The sequence below is a fragment of the Podarcis vaucheri genome, assembly GCF_965113315.1.
Source record: "Podarcis vaucheri genome assembly, chromosome: 17".
NCBI classification, from domain to species: Eukaryota; Metazoa; Chordata; class Lepidosauria; order Squamata; family Lacertidae; genus Podarcis; species Podarcis vaucheri.
The window spans coordinates 12,145,389-12,165,587 of NC_138755.1; the positions used below are offsets into that span (position 1 = coordinate 12,145,389).

At 45.6% G+C, this 20,199-nt stretch overlaps 2 protein-coding genes and 2 long non-coding RNA genes across 12 annotated transcripts in view; 2 read left to right on the forward strand and 2 right to left on the reverse strand.

Moving 5' to 3' along the window:
* Positions 1–1,787: 1,787 nt before the first annotated feature.
* On the reverse strand, positions 1,788–12,593 carry LOC309522138. The gene is made up of 3 exons (XR_014214897.1): positions 12,002–12,593; positions 10,575–10,634; positions 1,788–1,970 (listed from the first exon to the last, which is right to left on the reverse strand). It is a non-coding gene; the product is annotated as an uncharacterized lncRNA (long non-coding RNA).
* On the forward strand, positions 4,152–13,484 carry AICDA (activation induced cytidine deaminase). The gene is made up of 4 exons (XM_082205271.1): positions 4,152–5,378; positions 10,499–10,646; positions 12,593–12,863; positions 13,340–13,484. Exons 1-4 carry the CDS (start codon positions 5,371–5,373, stop codon positions 13,474–13,476), a joined length of 564 nt encoding a protein of 187 aa, XP_082061397.1. The 5' UTR covers positions 4,152–5,370; the 3' UTR covers positions 13,477–13,484.
* A 167-nt stretch (positions 13,485–13,651) lies between these two features.
* On the reverse strand, positions 13,652–18,007 carry LOC309522111. 4 transcript variants are annotated; one of them, XR_014214846.1, is made up of 4 exons: positions 17,755–18,007; positions 15,836–15,946; positions 15,096–15,138; positions 13,652–13,765 (listed from the first exon to the last, which is right to left on the reverse strand). It is a non-coding gene; the product is annotated as an uncharacterized lncRNA (long non-coding RNA). The 4 variants fall into 4 exon arrangements; XR_014214847.1 differs by having other exon boundaries at positions 17,641–18,007; XR_014214848.1 differs by having other exon boundaries at positions 17,633–18,007.
* The window catches only part of PHC1 (polyhomeotic homolog 1), a 36,331-nt gene continuing 33,762 nt past the window's right edge, over positions 17,631–20,199 (forward strand). For 2 of the 6 annotated variants that reach the window (XM_082204654.1, XM_082204656.1), the window contains exon 1: positions 18,087–18,415. The gene's annotated coding sequence lies outside the window, so the exon portion shown is untranslated. Of the gene's footprint in view, positions 17,649–18,085; positions 18,416–20,199 lie in introns of those variants that run through there. The other 4 variants (XM_082204658.1, XM_082204659.1, XM_082204655.1 and 1 more) reach the window with 3 other exon arrangements.

The following is a 20,199-nucleotide window of genomic DNA, read 5'->3' on the forward strand; positions in this document are numbered from 1 at the left end:
TGGCTCATGGGTCACTTTAAACCAGGCAGGGCTTACCCTGCTCTGAAGTGGAGACTTCCTCAATGCACAGTGGTAATGATGGCGGTAAGCCTTGGGCAGCGCTGACCCTACTACTTGGCAAAGTGAGGGAGCTGCCTCAGGTGTCAAATGCTGAAGGGTTGCAGGAAATGTTGGCGGACAGAGCTGTGTGTATCAGATGCTCTGCCTTACAAAAGCTTGCATGCAGCCTTCTGGTGTGATGGAGGATGCTGCCGAATCACCAGTGTTGAAGAAGGATTCAGCAGTTTCTGGTACGCGAAACTGGGAGGGGTCTCATCTTGTCCTTTGCTTCAGGCAGCAAAATGTTTTGGGCCAGCTCTGGCCTTGGGTAATGGCCCTTGGTATGAAAAACGGTCCCTGTTTGCAAGTGTTGTAAACAGGCTAAATTGAGTGGTGGGAACAGACTGAGATGTACCATGACTACAACAGGAGGATTCTGAAGCAGGTGATGAAAGGAAAGTTGGGATTGAACTATGTGTGGATTGAACTACCAAACACAAAATACATCTAGCGTTCCAGTGGCTCATGCACAGAAATGTATGGATGTCGCTTTAAAGAACACAAAGGAAATGTGGAGGAAATAAGACCCCTGCTTTTGTAAAGGGCTTTGCACCAAATTTTATACATAGTCATACTAATATATATTTTGTATCTCTGCCTGTTGCAGAGAGCACATTGCCCACCCCATCCTTTTGATTGCAAATTGTTTTAACTGATTTTAATGTACTTTTTTCTAAATACTTTTGGACTGGCTGGCTTGCTTGTTTTTATTCTGCTGGTGGTTTTGCCATGTCATTGTTTTAATTTGGGACATTATATACTTTCTCCTTCCTTTTCTTGGCAGTTGCAGGATTTGCTTTGGGACTATAGCTTTGAAAAAGAAAAAGGGGGAAAGTATAGATTTAGACTAGAGTACACAAAGTGATAATTAGCCCACAAAGCAGAGGTTGCTACTACAGTTTCAGCTTTACATTTAGCAAGCGGAGAAAGTTCAGCAGTGAGGTTTTCACTTTAGGGGAAAAGGAAGTGGCTAAAGATTTTTTTTTTAATTTAAACCAACTGAAGCTGTCGGCGCGTAATTCAAATTGTGATTTCTGAGCAAGTAGGTGAGTGGAAAATAAACAGTTATTTATATCTTACAAGCAGATCACACCACTTCCTGTTGATTAAACAGACAATCTGCCCCTCCAAGTGCTTTGGCTGAAATGTATTTCTGTTCTGCGATTGATTTTTGGCCAGGTTACTGCTGACTGAATCTTTAGTGAGAATGGATGGGTCAAGGGATTTTTAAAGGCAATGCCCATCAAATGCAAGCTTTCCTAATGCAGCCCTGGTTCACACATGCATGTATATCACTTGATTTCTCTACATTTGATTAGCAACCATGTGTTTGTGTGAACAGGCTTAATTGTCAAGCCCTGCATCTGAAGAAACATAAATAAGTTATACATGAGGTATTCATACATTTAAGTTGTCCCTTGGTGTTTTTTTTATAAAAATACAAAATACATACTACAAAATACAACAATACAAACATTAAGCACAAAAATGCATACATTTAAACACTAATAATAAAAAAGAAAAAACACATATAGGAAAAACACAAAAATTCCCTCTTTCTTAGTTTTATATCTTAAATTCACATATTTTCCTGACTTCCTCACATCCCCCGTTCTTGAATCCCTTTTAAAAGTTGGTTCAGCAAATTCATAGCCCTTAATTTATCTGTTGTTGGTTTAATCATACATTTAAGTTGTCCCTTGATGTTGCAGTTATCACATCCAAACGTGTGTCAGTGGCAAAGTCAATCAATGGGCTCAAGATCATTTTGCTTGCCATTTTTTGCATCTTCTCCAGTTCTCCAGTATCATTTTTGAGATGTGTATTAGGGATGATATTCTTGAGGAACATCATCGTAAAAGCTTCAGTATCTAGGACCAAACAGCTGTGGTGAAGGGGTTAGGAGAGCCAGTGTGCTTTGTTAGCAAATATGACGTACAAACTAATCTGATGTCACATCATGTGTGCTTTTGAAAAAACAAATAAATTGATGCAAAGGTCCTTATAGTTAAAGCTATGGTTTTCCCAGTAGTGATGTATGGAAGTGAGAGCTGGACCATAAAGAAGGCTGATCGCCGAAGAATTGATGCTTTTGAATTATGGTGGTGGAAGAGACTCTTGAGAGTCCCATGGACTGCAAGAAGATCAAACCTATCCATTCTTAAGGAAATCAGCCCTGAGTGCTCACTGGAGGGGCAGATCCTGAAGCTGAGGCTCCAGTACTTTGGCCACCTCATGAGAAGACTCCCTGGAAAAGACCCTGATGTTGGGAAAGATGGAGGGCACAAGGAGAAGGGGATGACAGAGGACGAGATGGTTGGACAGTGTTCTCGAAGCTACCAGCATGAGTTTGACCAAACTGCGGGAGGCAGTGGAAGACAGGAGGGCCTGGCAGGCTCTGGTCCATGGGGTCACGAAGGGTCGGACACAACTAAACGACTAAACAACAACATTTTTTTTGTCTTTCTCCACAGTTCCAGAAGAGGCTGTTGGCTCAGAGTTGCTAGATGTCACATAGAATCATATAACACTAGAATTGGAAGGGATCCCAAGGATCATTTAGTCCAGACCCCTGCAATGCAGGAATCTAAAGAAAAGCATCCATGGCAGGCATGTGAGTTAGGGTGCCACAGTAGCTAGGAGGCTGAGCCGACAACCAAGAAGTCCCTCTGCAGGAATCTGCCAGGCAACTCTGAACAAGCCTCTATCCCTTCTGCAATGTGACATTTCATTACACTTACCTATATGATAGGACTGTTATGAGGGCACTTATTTCATGTGTATGAAGTTCTTAGAGCACTCAAGACTATATGCTTTTGTTGTGAAGATTATACAGTAATGCACAGTTAATGTGCAGAATAACTGGCGGTTGTGCACATTCGCCAGGCTTTGTGGAGACTGTGCACATAATCTGTTTGCATTTGTGCACAACGCCAGGCCAATATCATCTCCAGCAGGCCTGGGAAATGTGCTTATCCTGACTGTGTTTTGTATATCTCAGGGCACTACTCAAGCCTCTGCTCAGTATGCATAGTCTCCATGGATCATGGCCTTGCTTTCTATCTCCAGTTCAGAAGTGTGCCATCTGAGCAGTGTGCCATCCCTTACCCCTGCCACCATCCCAGCTGCTGCTGGCCAGCTGCCTCATCCTACAGTTGTCCTGACCACCAGGTACCCTCCCCACTGATCAGTTGAGCTTTGGGAAGAAGAGGTGTTGTTGTTTAGTCATTTAGTCGTGTCCGACTCTTCATGACCCCATGGACCAGAGCACGCCAGGCCCTCCTGTCTTCCACTGCCTCCCGCAGTTTGGTCAAACTCATGCTGGTAGCTTCGAGAACACTGTCCAACCATCTCGTCCTCTGTCGTCCCCTTCTCCTTGTGCCCTCCATCTTTCCCAGCATCAGGGTCTTTTCCAGGGAGACTTCTCTTCTCATGAGGTGGCCAAAGTACTGGAGCCTCAGCTTCAGGATCTGTCCTTCCAGTGAGCACCCAGGGCTGATTTCCTTCAGAATGGATAGGTTTGATCTTCTTGCAGTCCATGGGACTCTCAAGAGTCTCCTCCAGCACCATAATTCAAAAGCATCAATTCTTCGGAAATCAGCATTCTTTATGGTCCAGCTTTAAGAAGAGGTAGGGCTCCAGTTAAAGATCAGCTTTTCCCTGCTGCAGTCCAGAGTCCTTTGCACCAATCCCAGCTGTTCCCAGTGCCGTAGCATGGGTGCGGCAGAGGGGCACAAAATCCTGAAGAGGTGCAACGAGGCCTGGGCCTTTGGAGCAGGGGCGCTTCCTCCTTCTCCTCATGGTCGGCAAAAGGATGCCTGCGTGCGCCACATCCCCCCGCCCCGGCTGGCCGAGAGGGAGAGGGAGGGTGCCGCTGCCCACTGAGGAGGGAAAGAGGAAGAGGAAGGCGGGAAAGCACTGCCAGAGCCATGTGCGTTGCACAGAGTGCCTCACTGCAAGGCCAGGAGGGCAAAGCGACACAGCGGCACTCCTGGCATCGCTTTTCTATACCTTTTCTCTGCTCCCAGGTTGGGACTAATTTGCAAGAAGAGACCGACAGCTGCCCAGTCCACAACATTTGCCCTGCCCTCAGGCACTGGCAACCCATGCTACACCACTGGCTGTTCCTTAGGCAGCTGAGCAGCACGGGGTGGAGTCACAAGGAGAGAAAGAGAAAAAGGTAAAGGTAAAGGACCCCTGGACCCCTTAAGTCCAGCCTGCATAGCATTCATTGAAGTACAGTGGTACCTCGGGTTAAGAACTTAATTCGTTCTGGAGGTCTGTTCTTAACCTGAAACTGTTCTTAACCCGAGGTACCACTTGAGCTAATGGGGCCTCCCGCTGCCGCCGCGCGATTTCTGTTCTCATCCTGAAGCAAAGTTCTTAACCCCAGGTACTATTTCTGGGTTAGCGGAGTCTGCAACCTGAAGCGTCTGTAACCCGAGGTACCACTGTATAGCCCCTTTGCTAGAAAACCAACGGAGGAACTTGAGCGCTTGGGCACAAGAGAGCATTATGGAAAAATTGACTCACAATTTGAGACTGGCAAGAGGCAAGAGGCACGAAGCAGAAAGGTGAGGGAGAATGGTGGTGCCTTGTTTCCTTTGCACGTTCTCCAGAAAACCAAAGGCCAGTTCCAAGGGGCAATACCAATTTGTGGCTCACTTAATAGGAACATGGAATCAAACAATTGTAGACTTGGAAGGGACCCCAGGGGTCATCCAGTCCAGCCCCCTGCAACGCAGGAATCACAACTAAAGCATCCATTACATGCTTTACAGATGTATACTGTTATTGGTTGCAGTGTATGTGTGGGAATACAGGTTTTCACAATGTATTTTTTTTGGGGGGGGGGTCTCCAAGGAAATTTAAAGTACAAAAAAAGGAAAAGAAGACCAGCTGAGCCATGGGGCAACTGAAAGCAAAACCTAGGTGCACCAATTTCTTTTTTTTGCTGGAACCAGTAACTATTTTTCTTACCTGCCTACATTTTAATGTGATAATTGACAGATATATTTCTAAGGAGGGAGGAGGCTGAAGAAACTGGAGCCAATCAGAACCAAGCATCTTTTTTAGAATGGGGGCCCACAACTCCAGCGAACTGTGTAACTCCACCCCAGACAAAATGACTCCTAAGGGGAGTCAAGGGGGTTGGGAACACCCACCCAACGACACTTTTCATTTCTGTACCTCAGTCATAAGGCTATTCAGACGCACGGCGTAGCAGCTTGGTGACTCAAAGCGACTTCCCACATCAGCCCCAGCGCAGTCATGGACAGGTAAATGGGCAGCTTTTGCCCCAGTGCATAATTGCTACATCACTGAATTCATTGAGTATGAACTTGCTCTGTGTTTTATTCTCTTTTCCCCATCTGACTCAGCTCTCCAGATGGCTTCTTCCCATCTCTCACTAACCAATATTCTGATGCTGTTGACTCTCTTTCTCTCTCTCTTGCTCACGCACATTTTATCATTATTGTTTTCTACCATGTCTCCAGTAATTTTTCTCTTCTTTCTCTCTCTCTTTTTGCACATGGTTTGCTAAGACAATTTCCCCCCTTTTCATTCAGTTTGTTCTATACACTCTTGAAAATAAGGGATATCATTATTATTTCTTCTTCTTGACTTTCATGTCTGTAGTATATAATAACATAATCAAAAGAAACAGGCACCTGCCCCAAGAAGCTTACAATCAACAATGATGGGTGCAACAGAGGGGAGGGCAATGAGTTTAGCAGAGAACAATTATATACAGTTTCACATACTTAGGTTTTGGTTATACTGCCTTTTTGGGCAATTAAAATAATTAGACAAGTGGGGTGAGATTTCTGTGTAACTCAAAAGCTTATGTTTTCCTGCATCAAAAAGTGTTGCTCCAATAAAGATTTCCAATACTTTGCACGTATGGGTGCTAACAGAACACCTGTCTAGCCTATAGATGAATGGATCTAATTGCAAATTTTCTGAATCTGCACTCATTCACATTAGCAAAGAGAAAGCATTATAATTAACAAATGCATCTTTTATTTTGGGATTAGCAAGAAAGCAGCTTTCTATAGATGAATGCATCTAATTGCAGTTTCCAGATGTGAATGACTCATATCTATTTGTCTATTTATCATAATATCTTTGTCTCAGTTTTTGTCTCACAATGGAGCTCCTTTTCAGCTGATAAAAATTAAAAACATAATATATCATTTAAAAAGAAAAATGATTTTTCAAACGAATTCAAAACTAAGACCTGGTAGGTCTTAAATTATAGGTCTTCCAGTCTTCTTGTGAGTGTGCACTTCTCCTTAGATGTACAATTCAGAATTTCAGAATATGTAATATTTATATTATTCATAAAACACTCCTCCGTCACAGAGGATCATAACGTGTATCGAGTTGTATTGTAGCATAACTTATATTAACTTGTACTGAGTACCTCCTCCTCTGTTTCATTTCTTTAAATCAGATGCAAGTGCGTTAGCTACTTTAGGAGTATGTCCGCAGCAACCACAAAAAGTCCACCCCCAGACCATCTGCCTCTAGTTTCTCAGTTCCCTCTCCCTCTTACCTCGGTATTACACCAGCAAAGGGTTGAACATTTCTCTGGGTTAATCTGGGCAAATGGGAAAGCTAATAACTCATTAAAGAATTAGAAGACTTTATGAGATTCAGCTGGACAAAAATGTCTCATGGCATGCCTTTCCCTACCCTTCTTGGGAGTAGTTTGTGAACTCCCATTTCCAGAAGAGTGGCACATGACAGCCAAATATAAGCCCTTTCAAGTCCCCATGTATTATAGTAAGTGACTAATACGCATGTGCTTAAGTCTCACCCCTTGGATTCAGACGGGTGTGAAAGTGCTTATTAACCTTGGCTGCCACATGTCCCTGGTTTCTGCTCTGGAAATCAGAGGTTGCAATCTACTTCTATTGAGCCAGTGGGGTGCTGTGGCAAGAGCATTGCTTGGGAATTGAAGCCCATGTTCAAATCTTTTCTTGGCAATGAGATTCACAGGGTGCACTTGGGCAGTTTATTATTTCTTCATCCTAACCTACCGTATTTATCGCTCCAGAAGATGCACATGACCATAAGACACACCTAGTCTTTAGAGGGGGAATGCAAGAAAAAAAATATTCTTTAAAGGGAGCGCTGAGCAGAGCCTGTCTGCATCCCAGGCTCTGCTCAGCGCTCCCGTTCACGAGCTGCATGGAGCGTGTGTGCAGTGCTTGCAGGCTTTTCCCCGGAGATGGAGAAGGGCAGCCTGTCACTGATGGGTTGCCCTTCTCCCTCCTCAGGGAAAAGCCCCCGAGAGATGCACACATGCTCTGCGCGGCTCTTTAAAGGGAGCGCGGCTCTTGGGGGCTTTTCCGTGAGGTGGGGGAAGGGACTGACGGGCTGCCCTCTGTCCCTTCCCTCACCTCCCGGAAAAGCCCCCAAGAGCCGCACACACGCTCCACTCTTTAAAGTGAGCACTGAGCAGAGCCTCCCGCCTGCATTCGCTCCATAAGACGCACACACATTTCCCTTTACTTTTTAGGAGGGAAAAAGTGCATCTTAGGGAGTGAAAAATACGGTACTTCACAGGGCTGCCATGATGCAAAAAAGGCTGGTGCTGATAAGACAGGATTATAGTTGTAAGGAACTCTCGCCTCCCAAAGCCAGTCCCATTCTAACATGCAATCCGCTTTTGAACTGCTACACCAGGATTGGCTTTTTGCATATAGCTATTTCTTGTTCTGGGACCAGATGTTTTTCAATGGGACACTAGGACTTGGAAGCAGTCCAAGTTCTTCTGCATACTACCCGACTGAGAGATCCAAATTGTTTTTAGGATGTGCACATACATAATGGGTCGACAAACGTAATGGGGGTGCACGTATTGAAAAAAGAAACTGCACTCAGCAATTTTTCTTATTCTTAAGTGGGAGTTTGCTTTTCCTCTCTGCTGTGCACAATGCATTTGCCACATGTTCAGCTATCCGCTTTCCACCTCTCTCCCCACCCCATGCTACAGGGGGACTCTCAGCCATTTTTATTTGTAAAGTACTTCACGCACATTTATTCAATTAAATGTACATTTGCCAGTACTTTAAAATGTTGGAAATCTGCCTAGGGAAGGGGAATGAAGGTTGGTTCATTTGATCATACAAACTGCAGCTTATCTGTGCTATGCACAGCCAATCTCTGTTGCAAATACACAGAAATTACATCTTAAAGAGAAAATTGTATGTTTTTTTGGGGGGAGGTGTGTGCTTTGACAATGGGGCCCACTATTCAAATGTTGCACATTATTATGCACCCTTAGAGTGCATACAACTAAGAATTACTCAGAAGAGGAGTCTGTCAAAGGAATCCACCCCCCACCCCCCGCGTTTCTGCATGGTCAAATGTTCTGCACATGCCTTCTGGTGCAAAGAAACAAGCCCAGAACAGTGACTCATACAGAAACACAACAGGAAGCCCCTTCTTAGGGTAGATATTTTCTTCTTTGCATCAGAAGTGACTAGATGATTCAATCACACTTGATGTAGCAAGCTTGATGTGCCTGAATCTAATGAAGGTTGTTTGGAAGAAGGCAAGGCCAGAATTAAAGTACAAAGAGGTCTCCTCTATGGGAAGCTGCTTTGGTTTTACAAGGATGTTTCATCAGTGAATGAGTTTCTCATGGCACACTAGCTGTTATGTCAGAGCACTCTAGTTGCTTTAGCCTGGAGCAGAGGCTCGAGAAGGAAAGTGATGGCACCAGTGGAAGTCTGGATGAGCCCTGGAAATGGACAGAGCTGAGATGGATGGAGGGATGCAAAGAGGAGCCTGCTGCAAGTGAATGGTTCTAAGCTGTGTAAATGGATGGGGAGAAATGGGGCAGGAGAGGCTGAAATGGACAGAGCAAAGAGGAGAGGGGGAGGTATGCAATTCTGAAATATTTCAAAGTCCCTCCAACTTTTGATTTGAGCCCCATCCACTATGGGCCTGTGGCACCTGGCAGATTATTCCCAAGAAAATGTGGCCCATGACAAAAAATAAAGGTTACCCACTCCTGGCCTATAACCTGCTGGAAATTACAACTGCAGCAAATAATGGATATAAATTAGCACAGCAAATAATGGATATAAATTAGCACAGGTCCCTCGGCCTGAAGCGAGATGAGTGCCGCACCCCATAGTCGCCTTTGACTGGATGTAACCATCTAGGGGTCCTTTACCTTTTACCTTACCTTACCCAGTTCCAGTAGTGGAAACCAACACTTCTGCTAGTGCAACAGGGCTTCCCTCACAACTGCCCCCCCCAAAAAAAACCTCTGGAGTGTTGGGAAACCCCTCAGAACAATGCATGGGCCTGGGGACACAAGAAGAGGGGAGGTCTTCAGAACATTCTCCTTAGTATGACGTTGACTCTTACCCATAGAACTGAAACCATCTGAAAGCACCTATAATCTCCTGCTTCATGGGCTTACAAAGTTGCCAATATGGCCCAGGTTGCTTGCCATGCTACAGTAAAAACTAGTTTGCTTTGAAGGTGAAGCCTCTCTGTTGACATCGGGTCATTATATTGTGCTTGTATGAGCACTCGAACTTATAAAGCCTGTGTTTCAAAGTCCACCCCCAGATCATCCATGCATGGAAACTAAAGTAGCTGGCTGAGCCCATACTGAGAGTGCAGAGAAAGGAGGTGATGGTGCGCTGGGATTATTTTTAACCCATTCGCTTCTGTTTTGCATTGCCTTTGGGGGAGTGAATGTTTCGCTTTGGTGAACACAGTTCTTCACACTCCTACTCTGTACATTGCACACTTGCTCCCACCCTGCTTTAGAGACATTATACAGTATAAAAAGAAGCCTGTGGCAGACACAATGCTATTTTATGTATTCTTATTCTTAAACTTAGTGGGGAATGATGGTGATAATAGCCTTTCACCCTTAGTCTACCTGAGAAGCTCAGCATGCAAAGAGGTTTCAGCATGGGTTTCACAAGCCACTCTTCAGTTCCTATACTAATAATCTAGGAATTTTTACCACTTGGTAAAAAGTGCCTGTGCAACTTTTCCAAAGCACATGAACCTGACCTTTGAAGAATTTGTATGTAAACCACTGGTAACTTAACAAATGTGTGGTCTTTTCCCTATGCTAGGAGAACTGGGAAACCTTGGAAGGAACTTTTTAAAGGGCACACATTAAGGTTTTACAGCCTATATTACCACGCTTTACATTGCTTCAAATTTTGTGACTTTAAATCTCTGCTGGGGTTCTCTCACCAAAGGGTTCTCTGCCCCAAACTTGAATCCTGGCACCCAGGAATTCTCATTTCTATATATTTTTCCTGAACCAATGGACTCCACTAAAGTTGCTCTCTGTTCAGATCACAGCTGTCCCCATTATACATGCGACTTCAATATCTGCTTCCCTCGGCAGTGTCCTTCTGAAACAAAAGAAATTCCTCTACAACTTCAAAAACTTGCGCTGGGCCAAAGGCCGTCACGAAACATACCTTTGCTATGTGGTCAAACGGCGGAACAGTGCAACATCCTGCTCCCTGGACTTTGGATATCTGCGCAATAAGGTACAAAACACGAGTGAAGCTCATATCCATTAATACATCCTTCTGCACCAATGAGCAATGGAATGCTCAGCATCTTATCCATAATTTTAGCAATCCATTTCACTCTCAGATTAGATCCTAGTGGTGCAATTGCCATTTCTGCATATTCCCACACTGGTTCAGTACTGCTGGATTTGGAGAGATCATATTGGACGGCCTGACAATATGATTGCTTCCTAGGCCAATGTTGCCCAGCCTTCAAGAGGAGTGATTGTGGAATTAGCAGTAACCATGTTGTGGTATCTCAGTCCCAACATTACTAGAGTGACATAGGAACTGATGACACGGAAACAGCAACGGCACCACTAGTGGAATACAAGATCTATAGCTAAGCCCCTCAGAAATCCATACAGCATTCTGTTTGAACCAACGTATGGATTTGCCCCCGCCTAAGAGCAAGCACCTCCACTACCCATTCTTCCATTTCCCCTCCAATCATCCCTATACCTTCTAATGGCCAGATAATACAAATAGCAGAACCAAATGGAAAAACTTTACTTATGCACTTTGAGACAGATCTTGAGAGCGGCTTGCTTGCATGCTCCCCACAACCACCCAGTGGCGTAGCGTGGGGGTGCAGGGGGGACCAGCCGCACCGGGCGCAACATCTGGGGGGGGCGCGCTCGCACTCTCAGCTCTCTGCCCCTACCTGGCTCACTCACTCTCTCTCACTGCAGTGCTGGCTGTGCGAATCTGATCCAAGCCGCCGGATTGCCGCCCACTGTGGGGTGGTGCCAGGCGTGCGGTGCAGAGACAGAGCGAGGGACTATCTGGGGGAGGGACAGTGCAGCGGCCGCCTAGCGCAGCGCTGAGCGCGGGAGAGAACCACACCAGACCAGACCAGGCAGCAGCAAGAAGAAGCTGGCAGCGGCGGCAGGTTAGGGGTTAGTGGGCGCAAATTACTTGCCTTGCCCCGGGTTAGGGGGCGCAAATTACTTGCCTTGCCCCGGGTGCTGACAACCCACGCTACACCACTGCAACCACCCTCCCTTCACATTGTAATCTGGGTCCTTTAGAAGTGCCTGCATGTAGAATAAAGACTTGAGGCTGGAGCACAAGCAGGGTGGAGCTTGCATACTCATCCCCACTGGCTCCCCATGTGTTCATTTTACACACATACAGAACATCTGACAAGGCAGCCCTGTTTAGGGAAGTTTTAATGCTTGATATTTTATCACTTGATGATGATGATGATGATGATGATGCTGGGAGCCGCCCAGGGTGGCAGAAACCCAGCCAGATGGGTGGGGTATAAATAAATTATTATTATTATTATTATTATTATTATTATTATTATTATTATTATACAGTGGTACCTTGGTTTTTGAATGTCTGTTGATGAACATTTCGGTTTTCGAATGCTGTAAACCCGGAAGTAAATGCTTCGGTTTTCAAACACGCCTCGGAAGTCGAACATGCCACGTGGCTTCTGCATGCAATCAATCTGTGTTCAGTTAATCTCAGGAGCTCTCTTGCAACCAATTTGTTTTTGTGACTGTCTGCGCCTCGGTTTTTGAATGTTTCAGAACTCAAACGGTCTTCCGGAACGCATTACGCTTGAAAACCGAGGTACCACTATATGCGTAAAGCTCATCTAATCTTCTCTTTGATGTGCTTTTTACTTGTGCACTTTTGAGTTTCTGGGCAGGGTTTCTGGAAGGTATCATTCAAATACACTGGCAAAATGGTATCCCTGAGGGAAAATGTTTGATTCTGCAAACTAGTCCAAGCACTTACTTGTAGACTAACCAACTCAGTCCTGGAAACAGGGAACCTTCAGTAATGTCTTATGTTCCCCCACACCTTCACTTCTTGTGCCTCAGCACAAATGCTTCATTTGACCATTCATTGTTTATCGGTATTATCTTGGTCCTGCCCCCCCCCATCCTTCTGTGTTGCTACTTCAGTCGGGTTGCCACGTTGAAGTTCTCTTCCTGCGTTACATCGCTACCTGGGACCTGGACCCAAGGCACTGCTATCGGATCACTTGGTTCACCTCATGGAGTCCGTGCTATGACTGCGCCCGGCATGTGGCCGACTTCTTGTATGCCTACCCTAACCTAACCCTGCGCATCTTTGCTGCCCGCCTGTACTTCTGTGAGGAACGGAATGCCGAACCTGAGGGGCTGCGTCGCCTCCACCGGGCAGGAGCTCAGATTGCCATCATGACCTTCAAAGGTGAAACAGGGTGGAGGGATGGGTTTAGGTAAAGGTAAAGGTAAAGGGACCCCTGACCATTAGGTCCAGTCATGGCCGACTCTGGGGTTGCGGTGCTCATCTCGCTTTATTGGCTGAGGGAGCTGGCGTACAGCTTCCAGGTCATGTGGCCAGCATGACTAAGCCACTACCAGCGAATCAGAGCAGCGCATGGAAATGCCGTTTACCTTCCCGCCAGAGCGGTACCTATTTATCTATCTACCTGCACTTTGGCATGTTTTCGAACTGCTAGACTGGCAGAAGCAGAGACCGAGCAATGGGAGCTCACCCTGTCGCAGGGATTCGAACCACCAACCTTCTGATCGGCAAGCCCTAGGCTCTGTGGTTTAGACCACAGTGCCACCCGCATCCCATTAGGGATGGGTTTAGGAGGTGGCATAAGATCTGGAGGGGAAGTTGAGCAATGGGAAATGAACACCACGTCTCTTTTTTGTCAGATTACTTTTACTGCTGGAACACCTTTGTAGAGAACCGCAAGAAGACCTTCAAAGCTTGGGAAGGGCTTCATGAAAATTCTGTGCGTCTAACCAGAAGGCTCCGCCGTATCCTTTTGGTGAGAAGTATTTCCCTCTGAATGAGGTTTTCTACCCCTTTTCTTGTACCTCTTCCCCTCCTTCCTTCCTTCCCTTGTTTTTCTCATCTGCCATTCTCTGCTTCCTTTAACTTGATTTTTCAGGATCACTAGCCTCCATCTTTTTTCTGCCCTTATCTTTTCTTCATTACTCATCAGCTTTACCTCTAACCTTTTGTTCTCCTTCTTCTTGTGCCTCCTGCAAACCTGACCATTCTCTTCTTTCTTTCACAGCCACTTTATGAGGTTGATGACTTGCGAGATGCCTTCCGAATCCTTGGACTCTGAAATGCTAAGGTAGTGGGCAAAGGGGAGGGGAAATGGCATTTCAGCAACATTCCAGGAAGAATAGTCTTGAAATATTCAACTCCATGTCCCAGTTTTCCCTTCTCTGCTTTTCATGAACACCTGCATCCTGAGAAAATGTTGGAATAAATGAGGAAGACATTCTGAGGCTACCTTCACGTGCACACTGGGGCTGTGCTCTGTTCTTTGTTGGGAGAAGCCAGAGACAGGCTTTCCAAGCCACAAGACCCTATTGATCGTTGCTTTTACTGGGGACAGCTAGACAAATGAACATCTTACAGAGATGGCACTTAGAGCTCGAGAGGCTTTAGCCAAACCACTTAGCAACTTCATCAATTTGGAGTTCAAAACCTTAGACCCAGCTTAAATTGTTGAAATGTTCAGCATCTGCAGAAAGCACTAACGTCATTTGGAACAAAAGATAAAATATGAACCATAATGCCTTATACCCAGCAGCACACAGAACCTGTTAAGCATCTTGCCACACATGTTTTCAGCAGACACACACACTGGCACAGAATGGACTTGGAAACTATGATGCGGTCATTATACCCCACAAGCACTGTGTTGATATGCGATCAATTCATTATGAGGATAAGTGATATGTAAATATATTTAGTATTTAACAATATTTGATCAATTGCCTGCTATGGTATTACTATTTAAGAATTGATTTTGCTTATCTGTAGTTTAAAGAAGATCGATTCTTCTTTTCCCCCCAAGAGCTCTTCAGTATCTCATTACTGAAGAAAGTCCAGAATCTTGGCAACTGTGGCATTTATTTGCTAAGCATTAATTCCTTTCAATGTAGCAGAGTAGCATGCTTATTCATGGATGTAAATAAAGACATTTTTATGTACACACACCAGCCTTTTTTTGCTATGGTAATTGTGTAAGAAAACATGACAAGAGTTAAAATATTGGAACAAAATCTAGAGCTTAGGAGAGAGCAATCTTTAGCTCCTGGAAAGGGTGTTTCAGGAGCTGCTGGATTCTATGAATCTCCCTCTCCACACAGGTCCACCACCAGAGATGCTTCAGTGTGGCAGTGAAGCTATTTTGAGGACAGAAACATGGTCTGTGGTGGTGGCCAAAAAGGGTGTTCCAAAAAGCAAAAAGGGGTGGGGGAGAGGTTATCGATCAAGTGACAGCTGGTGACTTCGGGACCTGCTGGTGGCTGCTTTGGGGCCAAGAAGTCTTGCTCTTCCCTTGAAGCAGTAGTCACCTAAGCACTGAAGTTGTATAAATGCTTTTAAATTTTTTTGTCAACAGCATGAATGAGAGGTAACTTAATCTGTTATACTATAAGCACCTACCTGTAAGCACCTACTTCTCAACAGACCCGTATGTAGGATTGCACTGTGAGATAGATGAAAACACACATATCAAAAGCAAACCACCAGAATAAAGTTTACCCTCTCCTTCAACTTGAAATAGAGTCTCTCATTTCTATATGTTACAAAAAAGAATAAAAGTCATTTATGGAACCTTAAAGACTATTAATTTGCAGAATCTTAGATTAACATATGACTCCCACATGCCTTTCCATAAGGATGAAGGAAGACCTTATAATACTGCAATCCTACAAAAGCCTCAATGAATCCAGTAGGGCGACAGCAGGCAGGAAAAATGTATTTAGTCATTGATTTTGTAGAAGATATATTTGACCCTCCCCCCCTTGAAACAGATCCTATTGATCCATTGGCAAGTATCCAGTTTCTTCCCTCCCACACATTGGTTGGGGTCAATACATCTGAATCCTAACCCATCTCTTCCCCTGTACTATTATTTGCCAAGTTTTTATATGCAACAACAAATGCCTCATAATATCCTTTTACAACTGCCTGCAAATGTTGAGATATGCCATCCTGCCCACAAGGCTACAGAAATATAAAATTGGTGGCTATATAAATTCTATTAATATTAAATTTAAAGCAATACAGCAGCAGCACTGAGCAGCTAAAAATGAACAGAAATGGGTACATAACAAGCAGAAATTTAGCGTAATGTGGACCCTCCCACAACAAGAGTAAGACTACAATCCTATACACATTACCTGAGAGTAAGCCTCCTTGAACATAGGACTTCACTGAGTAAGCATGCATTGGACTGGGCTATTGGGAATTTGACCTGATCAATTTTTCCTGAAGGCACAAGAGCTGTGATTCTGGGGGAGGGGGAGAAAAGAGGGAGGCAAAGGAGAAGCCAAATGAATTAAGACTTCATTACTAGGAACTCTGCAACATAAGCCAGAATTCATTCATTCCTGCCAAACGCGGAGAGGGCACTCAAACCATAATCCTCCAACAGATGGCAGTGCATTTGATTTGATCTAAACAGAGGGCCATCCCAAACACAAAATACAAAAGTATTTATTAGAGAAAGTGACTCGCACTGTATCTCACTCATCAACTACAAAAAGATAAGCAGAAAATTAAGATCCAAACACCTGCATAAATAAAAATGTTTTTTACCTGGTGCCTAAAGCCAGATAGTGATTGCACCAGGCATGCCTCCCCCTGGGGACAGCATTCCATAAATGGGGAGCCAACACTGAAAAGGTCTCTTTCCGTGCCACTATCCTCTACACCTCCCCTGGAGGCAGTGTGTGGAGCAGGGCCTCGGGTGAAAAATGCAGAGGCCCCATTTGTTGTGTTTGGTTTGATGCTGCATTTTTAAAAAATTGCCTCATTTTCTACAGATTATTTTTATGTGCACCACCTAGAAATGCAAAGAATTAAGGAGCACAGAAATGCTGTAAATAGAAAGCAACAGTAAATAGGTGTCCAACTATGGACATAGTAAGCTCCTACAAAGTTTACAGCAAACTAGGGCAATTTCTTAAAGAAATGGGAGTACCTGATCACCTCGTCTATCTCCTGAGAAATCTCTGTGGGACAAGAAGCTACAGTTAGAACTGGATATGGATATGGAACTGGATATAGATATGGATATGGAACAACTGATTGGTTCAAAATTGGGAAAGGAGTACGACAAGGCTGTATATTGTCTACCTGCTTATTTAACTTATATGCAGAATTCATCATGCGAATCCCAAGCCGGAATTAAAATTGCTGGAAGAAATATCAACAGCCTCAGATATGCAGATGACACAACCTTGATGGCAGAAAGTGAGGAGGAATTAAAGAACCTTTTAATGAGGGTGAAAGAGGAGAGTGCAAAATATGGTCTGAAGCTCAACATCAAAGGAACTAAGATCATGGCCACTGGGCCCATCACCTCCTGGCAAATAGAAGGGGAAGAAATGGAGGCAGTGAGAGATTTTACTTTCTTGGGCTCCATGATCAGTGCAGATGGTGACAGCAGCCATGAAATTAAAAGACGCCTGCTTCTTGGGAGAAAAGCAACGACAAACCTAGACAGCATCTTAAAAAGCAGAGACATCACCTTGCCAACAAAGGTCCATATAGTTAAAGCTATGGTTTTCCCAGTAGGGATGTATGGAAGTGAGAGCTGGACCATAAAGAAGGCTGATCGTCGAAGAATTGATGCTTTTGAATTATGGTGCTGGAAGAGACTCTTGAGAGTCCCATGGACTGCAAGAAGATCAAACCTCTCCATTCTTAAGGAAATCAGCCCTGAGTGCTCCCTGGAAGGACAGATCGTGAAGCTGAGGCTCCAATACTTTGGCCACCTGATGAGAAGAGAAGGCTCCCTGGAAAATGTTGGGAAAGGAGAAGGGGATGACAGAGGACGAGATGGTTGGACAGTGTTCTCGAAGCTACCAGCATGAGTTTGACCAAGCTGCGGGAGGCAGTGGAAGACAGGGGTGCCTGACGTGCTCTGGTCCATGGGGTCACGAAGTCGGACACGACTAAACAACAAAGTTTACACACACACCGGTCCAGGTAAGGCTGCGCCAGTCTTATTATTATTATTATTTATTTAAATCACGGACTATTTCGAGCGCCGCGCAACAGGCCAAAAGGTTCAACTTTCCCCCTCGAGCTTCACCGGCTGAATTCCTGCCTGCGTGCGCCTGGCGTGAACCCTGGAAGGGAATCGCGACCAATGCATCGGCCTCGAGTCCGCGGTGCTCCGCTAGATGCTGCGGGATGTACCGCTCGCCGGGCCGAGCTAAGACGAGCCGCACCTGCCCAGGTGGCAATGTACTGTTACTACCAGAGGGCCGGTTCGGCCCCCTAAAGTAGGCGAGGGCGGGGCTCGCTAGGCCCCTCTAGGCCCTATTTCCCGTCCCCATGGCAACCGTAAAACCTGCGCGGGGCGGAGTCGGAGGCCGGGAGGTCACGTGGCCCGGAAAAGCGCCTCTCCGGCGCCCCCTCTGGCAGGAAGTGGAGAGGCTGAGGGAGAGAGAGAGAGAGAGGAGGGGGAGCCCAGCAGCCAAAGAAATTAAATTCCTCGGAGGCGGCGGCGTCTTCGCGTCTGGGAGGGCGCAGAGCGGCGCTAGTCCTCAGGGAGGCCGGCCCACCCGCGGAGGGGGGCGCGGTTCCTCAGCCCGCCGGCCCCTCCCCCCCGCTCCCCGCTGGGCCCCGGCTCCGCCCCTGCTCCGCCTCCCCGCCTCCCGTCAAGGCAGGGGGCCCACTTGGCCCTCCGCCGGCCCCTCATGAGGCGCAGCCGCCCTCGGGGCACGTACCGGGCCTAGGCGGAACCGAAGGTAAGCGAGCGCCGGCGGCCCCCGGCTCTTCCCGCTGCTGCGGCCAGCGCCGCCCGCCCCGCTCCACGCCCCCTTCGCCAGCAGCCGCTTCCCGTTATTAGCTCGTTATCAGGCCTCCCCGGAGTCGCCTTTCCAAGGCCGCTTCGCCCCGCTCCCCCCCCCATCACCTCCCGTGCTCTTCCTTCCAAAACACCCCACAGGGCTGATTCACACGTTACGGCGACCTGTGGACCTGGGTTGTGGTGTCTGGGCTGTGCGTGTTCTGCAGGCAAGCTACAGGTAACCCCGGTACCTGTGTCGGCAAACACGTGTTTGCCCTGGTCCTGCTCTAGGCTGTCTTCAGGGTTTTTTAGTCTTTTGCAAAAGAAAAAAGAGGCTTTTATCTCTAGAGTGCTTTCGTCTTGCTCTGTGGTCTCCCATCATTACTTTGTCTTTCACATGGTTTGCTGCTTCTGCTGTTGGTTTATTATTACTTAATTATCATTGCTTTTTAAATTTGTATAGCGCCCTTACCCGTAGATATCAGGATTGTTTGGAGCATAAAAAATACAATATAAAAAAACAATGCTTCCACCGTGCTTCCTCTGCATGCAAGAGGCTTTGATAATAATACTTAATATTTAGGGTTTCCTTCATGCCCCACCCCCACCTTTTGTAATAGGAGGACAATAATATGGACCTGCCTTGCATTTTGTGAGATTATGTGTGTTAAACAGTTTGAGCACTTGAGAAATGCATTAAATAATGGGTTTCTAAACACCAAGTGTTTGGAAAGTTATTCAGAGTAAGGGCTGCAGTCCCTTCTGGGCATTTTTAAAATAAGACATGAACAAAACAATCTCAGCATGTCCTTTGTACACAGATATATACAGTAAAATGCATCAGCGTTATCTTAATAGTTTCTCCATGGGTCTCTATCTGCTGATGGCAGTCTCGTTTAGTAGACTGATAAGTTAACATGCATAATGAAGAAATGCCAGTCTGTATTGAAGTTCTCTTGTCTGATTATTTCCTATTTGTAAGTTTTTTGGCCAAGACTATTTGCTGTACATTTGTATACCATTTGGCTACAGTCTTCTAGGACCCACATGCCAGTGGTGGGTAGGGGCAGCGGCAAAAGTGGGTGGAGTAGTTAATGTATTTTTTCTACCCTTCTACACTAGGCTTGTTTCTACACACATTTGTGTATCTCTCTTTATCCTCAATTCAGGGGAATGAGACATAATCAGAGTTCAAAAACATCCAAGGAGGGTGTGTGGCCTGGAGGAGAGTCCTGAGGGCCAGATAGGGATGCATTGAGGGCTGCACTTGACCCCCAGGCTTTACTATATGCTTTTATATGGTAACTGTTTACAGTGGGTAAATGTAACTTAGAAATATTTGATGTTTATGCACAAACATGGAGTGGATTTGCACCAGGAGCTGCTGCTATTTGGGAAGAGTTGCACAGGACTGATTAATCCATTAATCAGGGTGCTATGATCACATCAGCTTTAAAGCAGCCCTTGCACAGCATATTTCACATGTGGAAAAGTCTTCAGTAACATTAACAACAGCTGTGAAAAGTGGACAACTAGTATTTATTATTATATGTTAAGGCTGGAAGAACAGTGCCTTGTGGAATCCACTTAGTACATGCCTGGTTGAGGCAAAATACGAAACAGGGCTGATACTCGTAGCAACTCCTTACACCAAATCTTATGTGAGTAAATTACATTGTTTGTTTCAACTGCTGGCCAGGAGGGAGCTGGTTATCATGGCAGCTTATATGGCCTTTTCCCACT

Bases quoted from the DNA above. Each gene is read 5' to 3' on its own strand.
- AICDA (XM_082205271.1), top strand. The intron at 10,647-12,592 runs GTACAAAACACG...TTGCTACTTCAG, and splicing joins TTGGATATCTGCGCAATAAG to TCGGGTTGCCACGTTGAAGT. The intron at 12,864-13,339 runs GTGAAACAGGGT...CTTTTTTGTCAG, and splicing joins TGCCATCATGACCTTCAAAG to ATTACTTTTACTGCTGGAAC.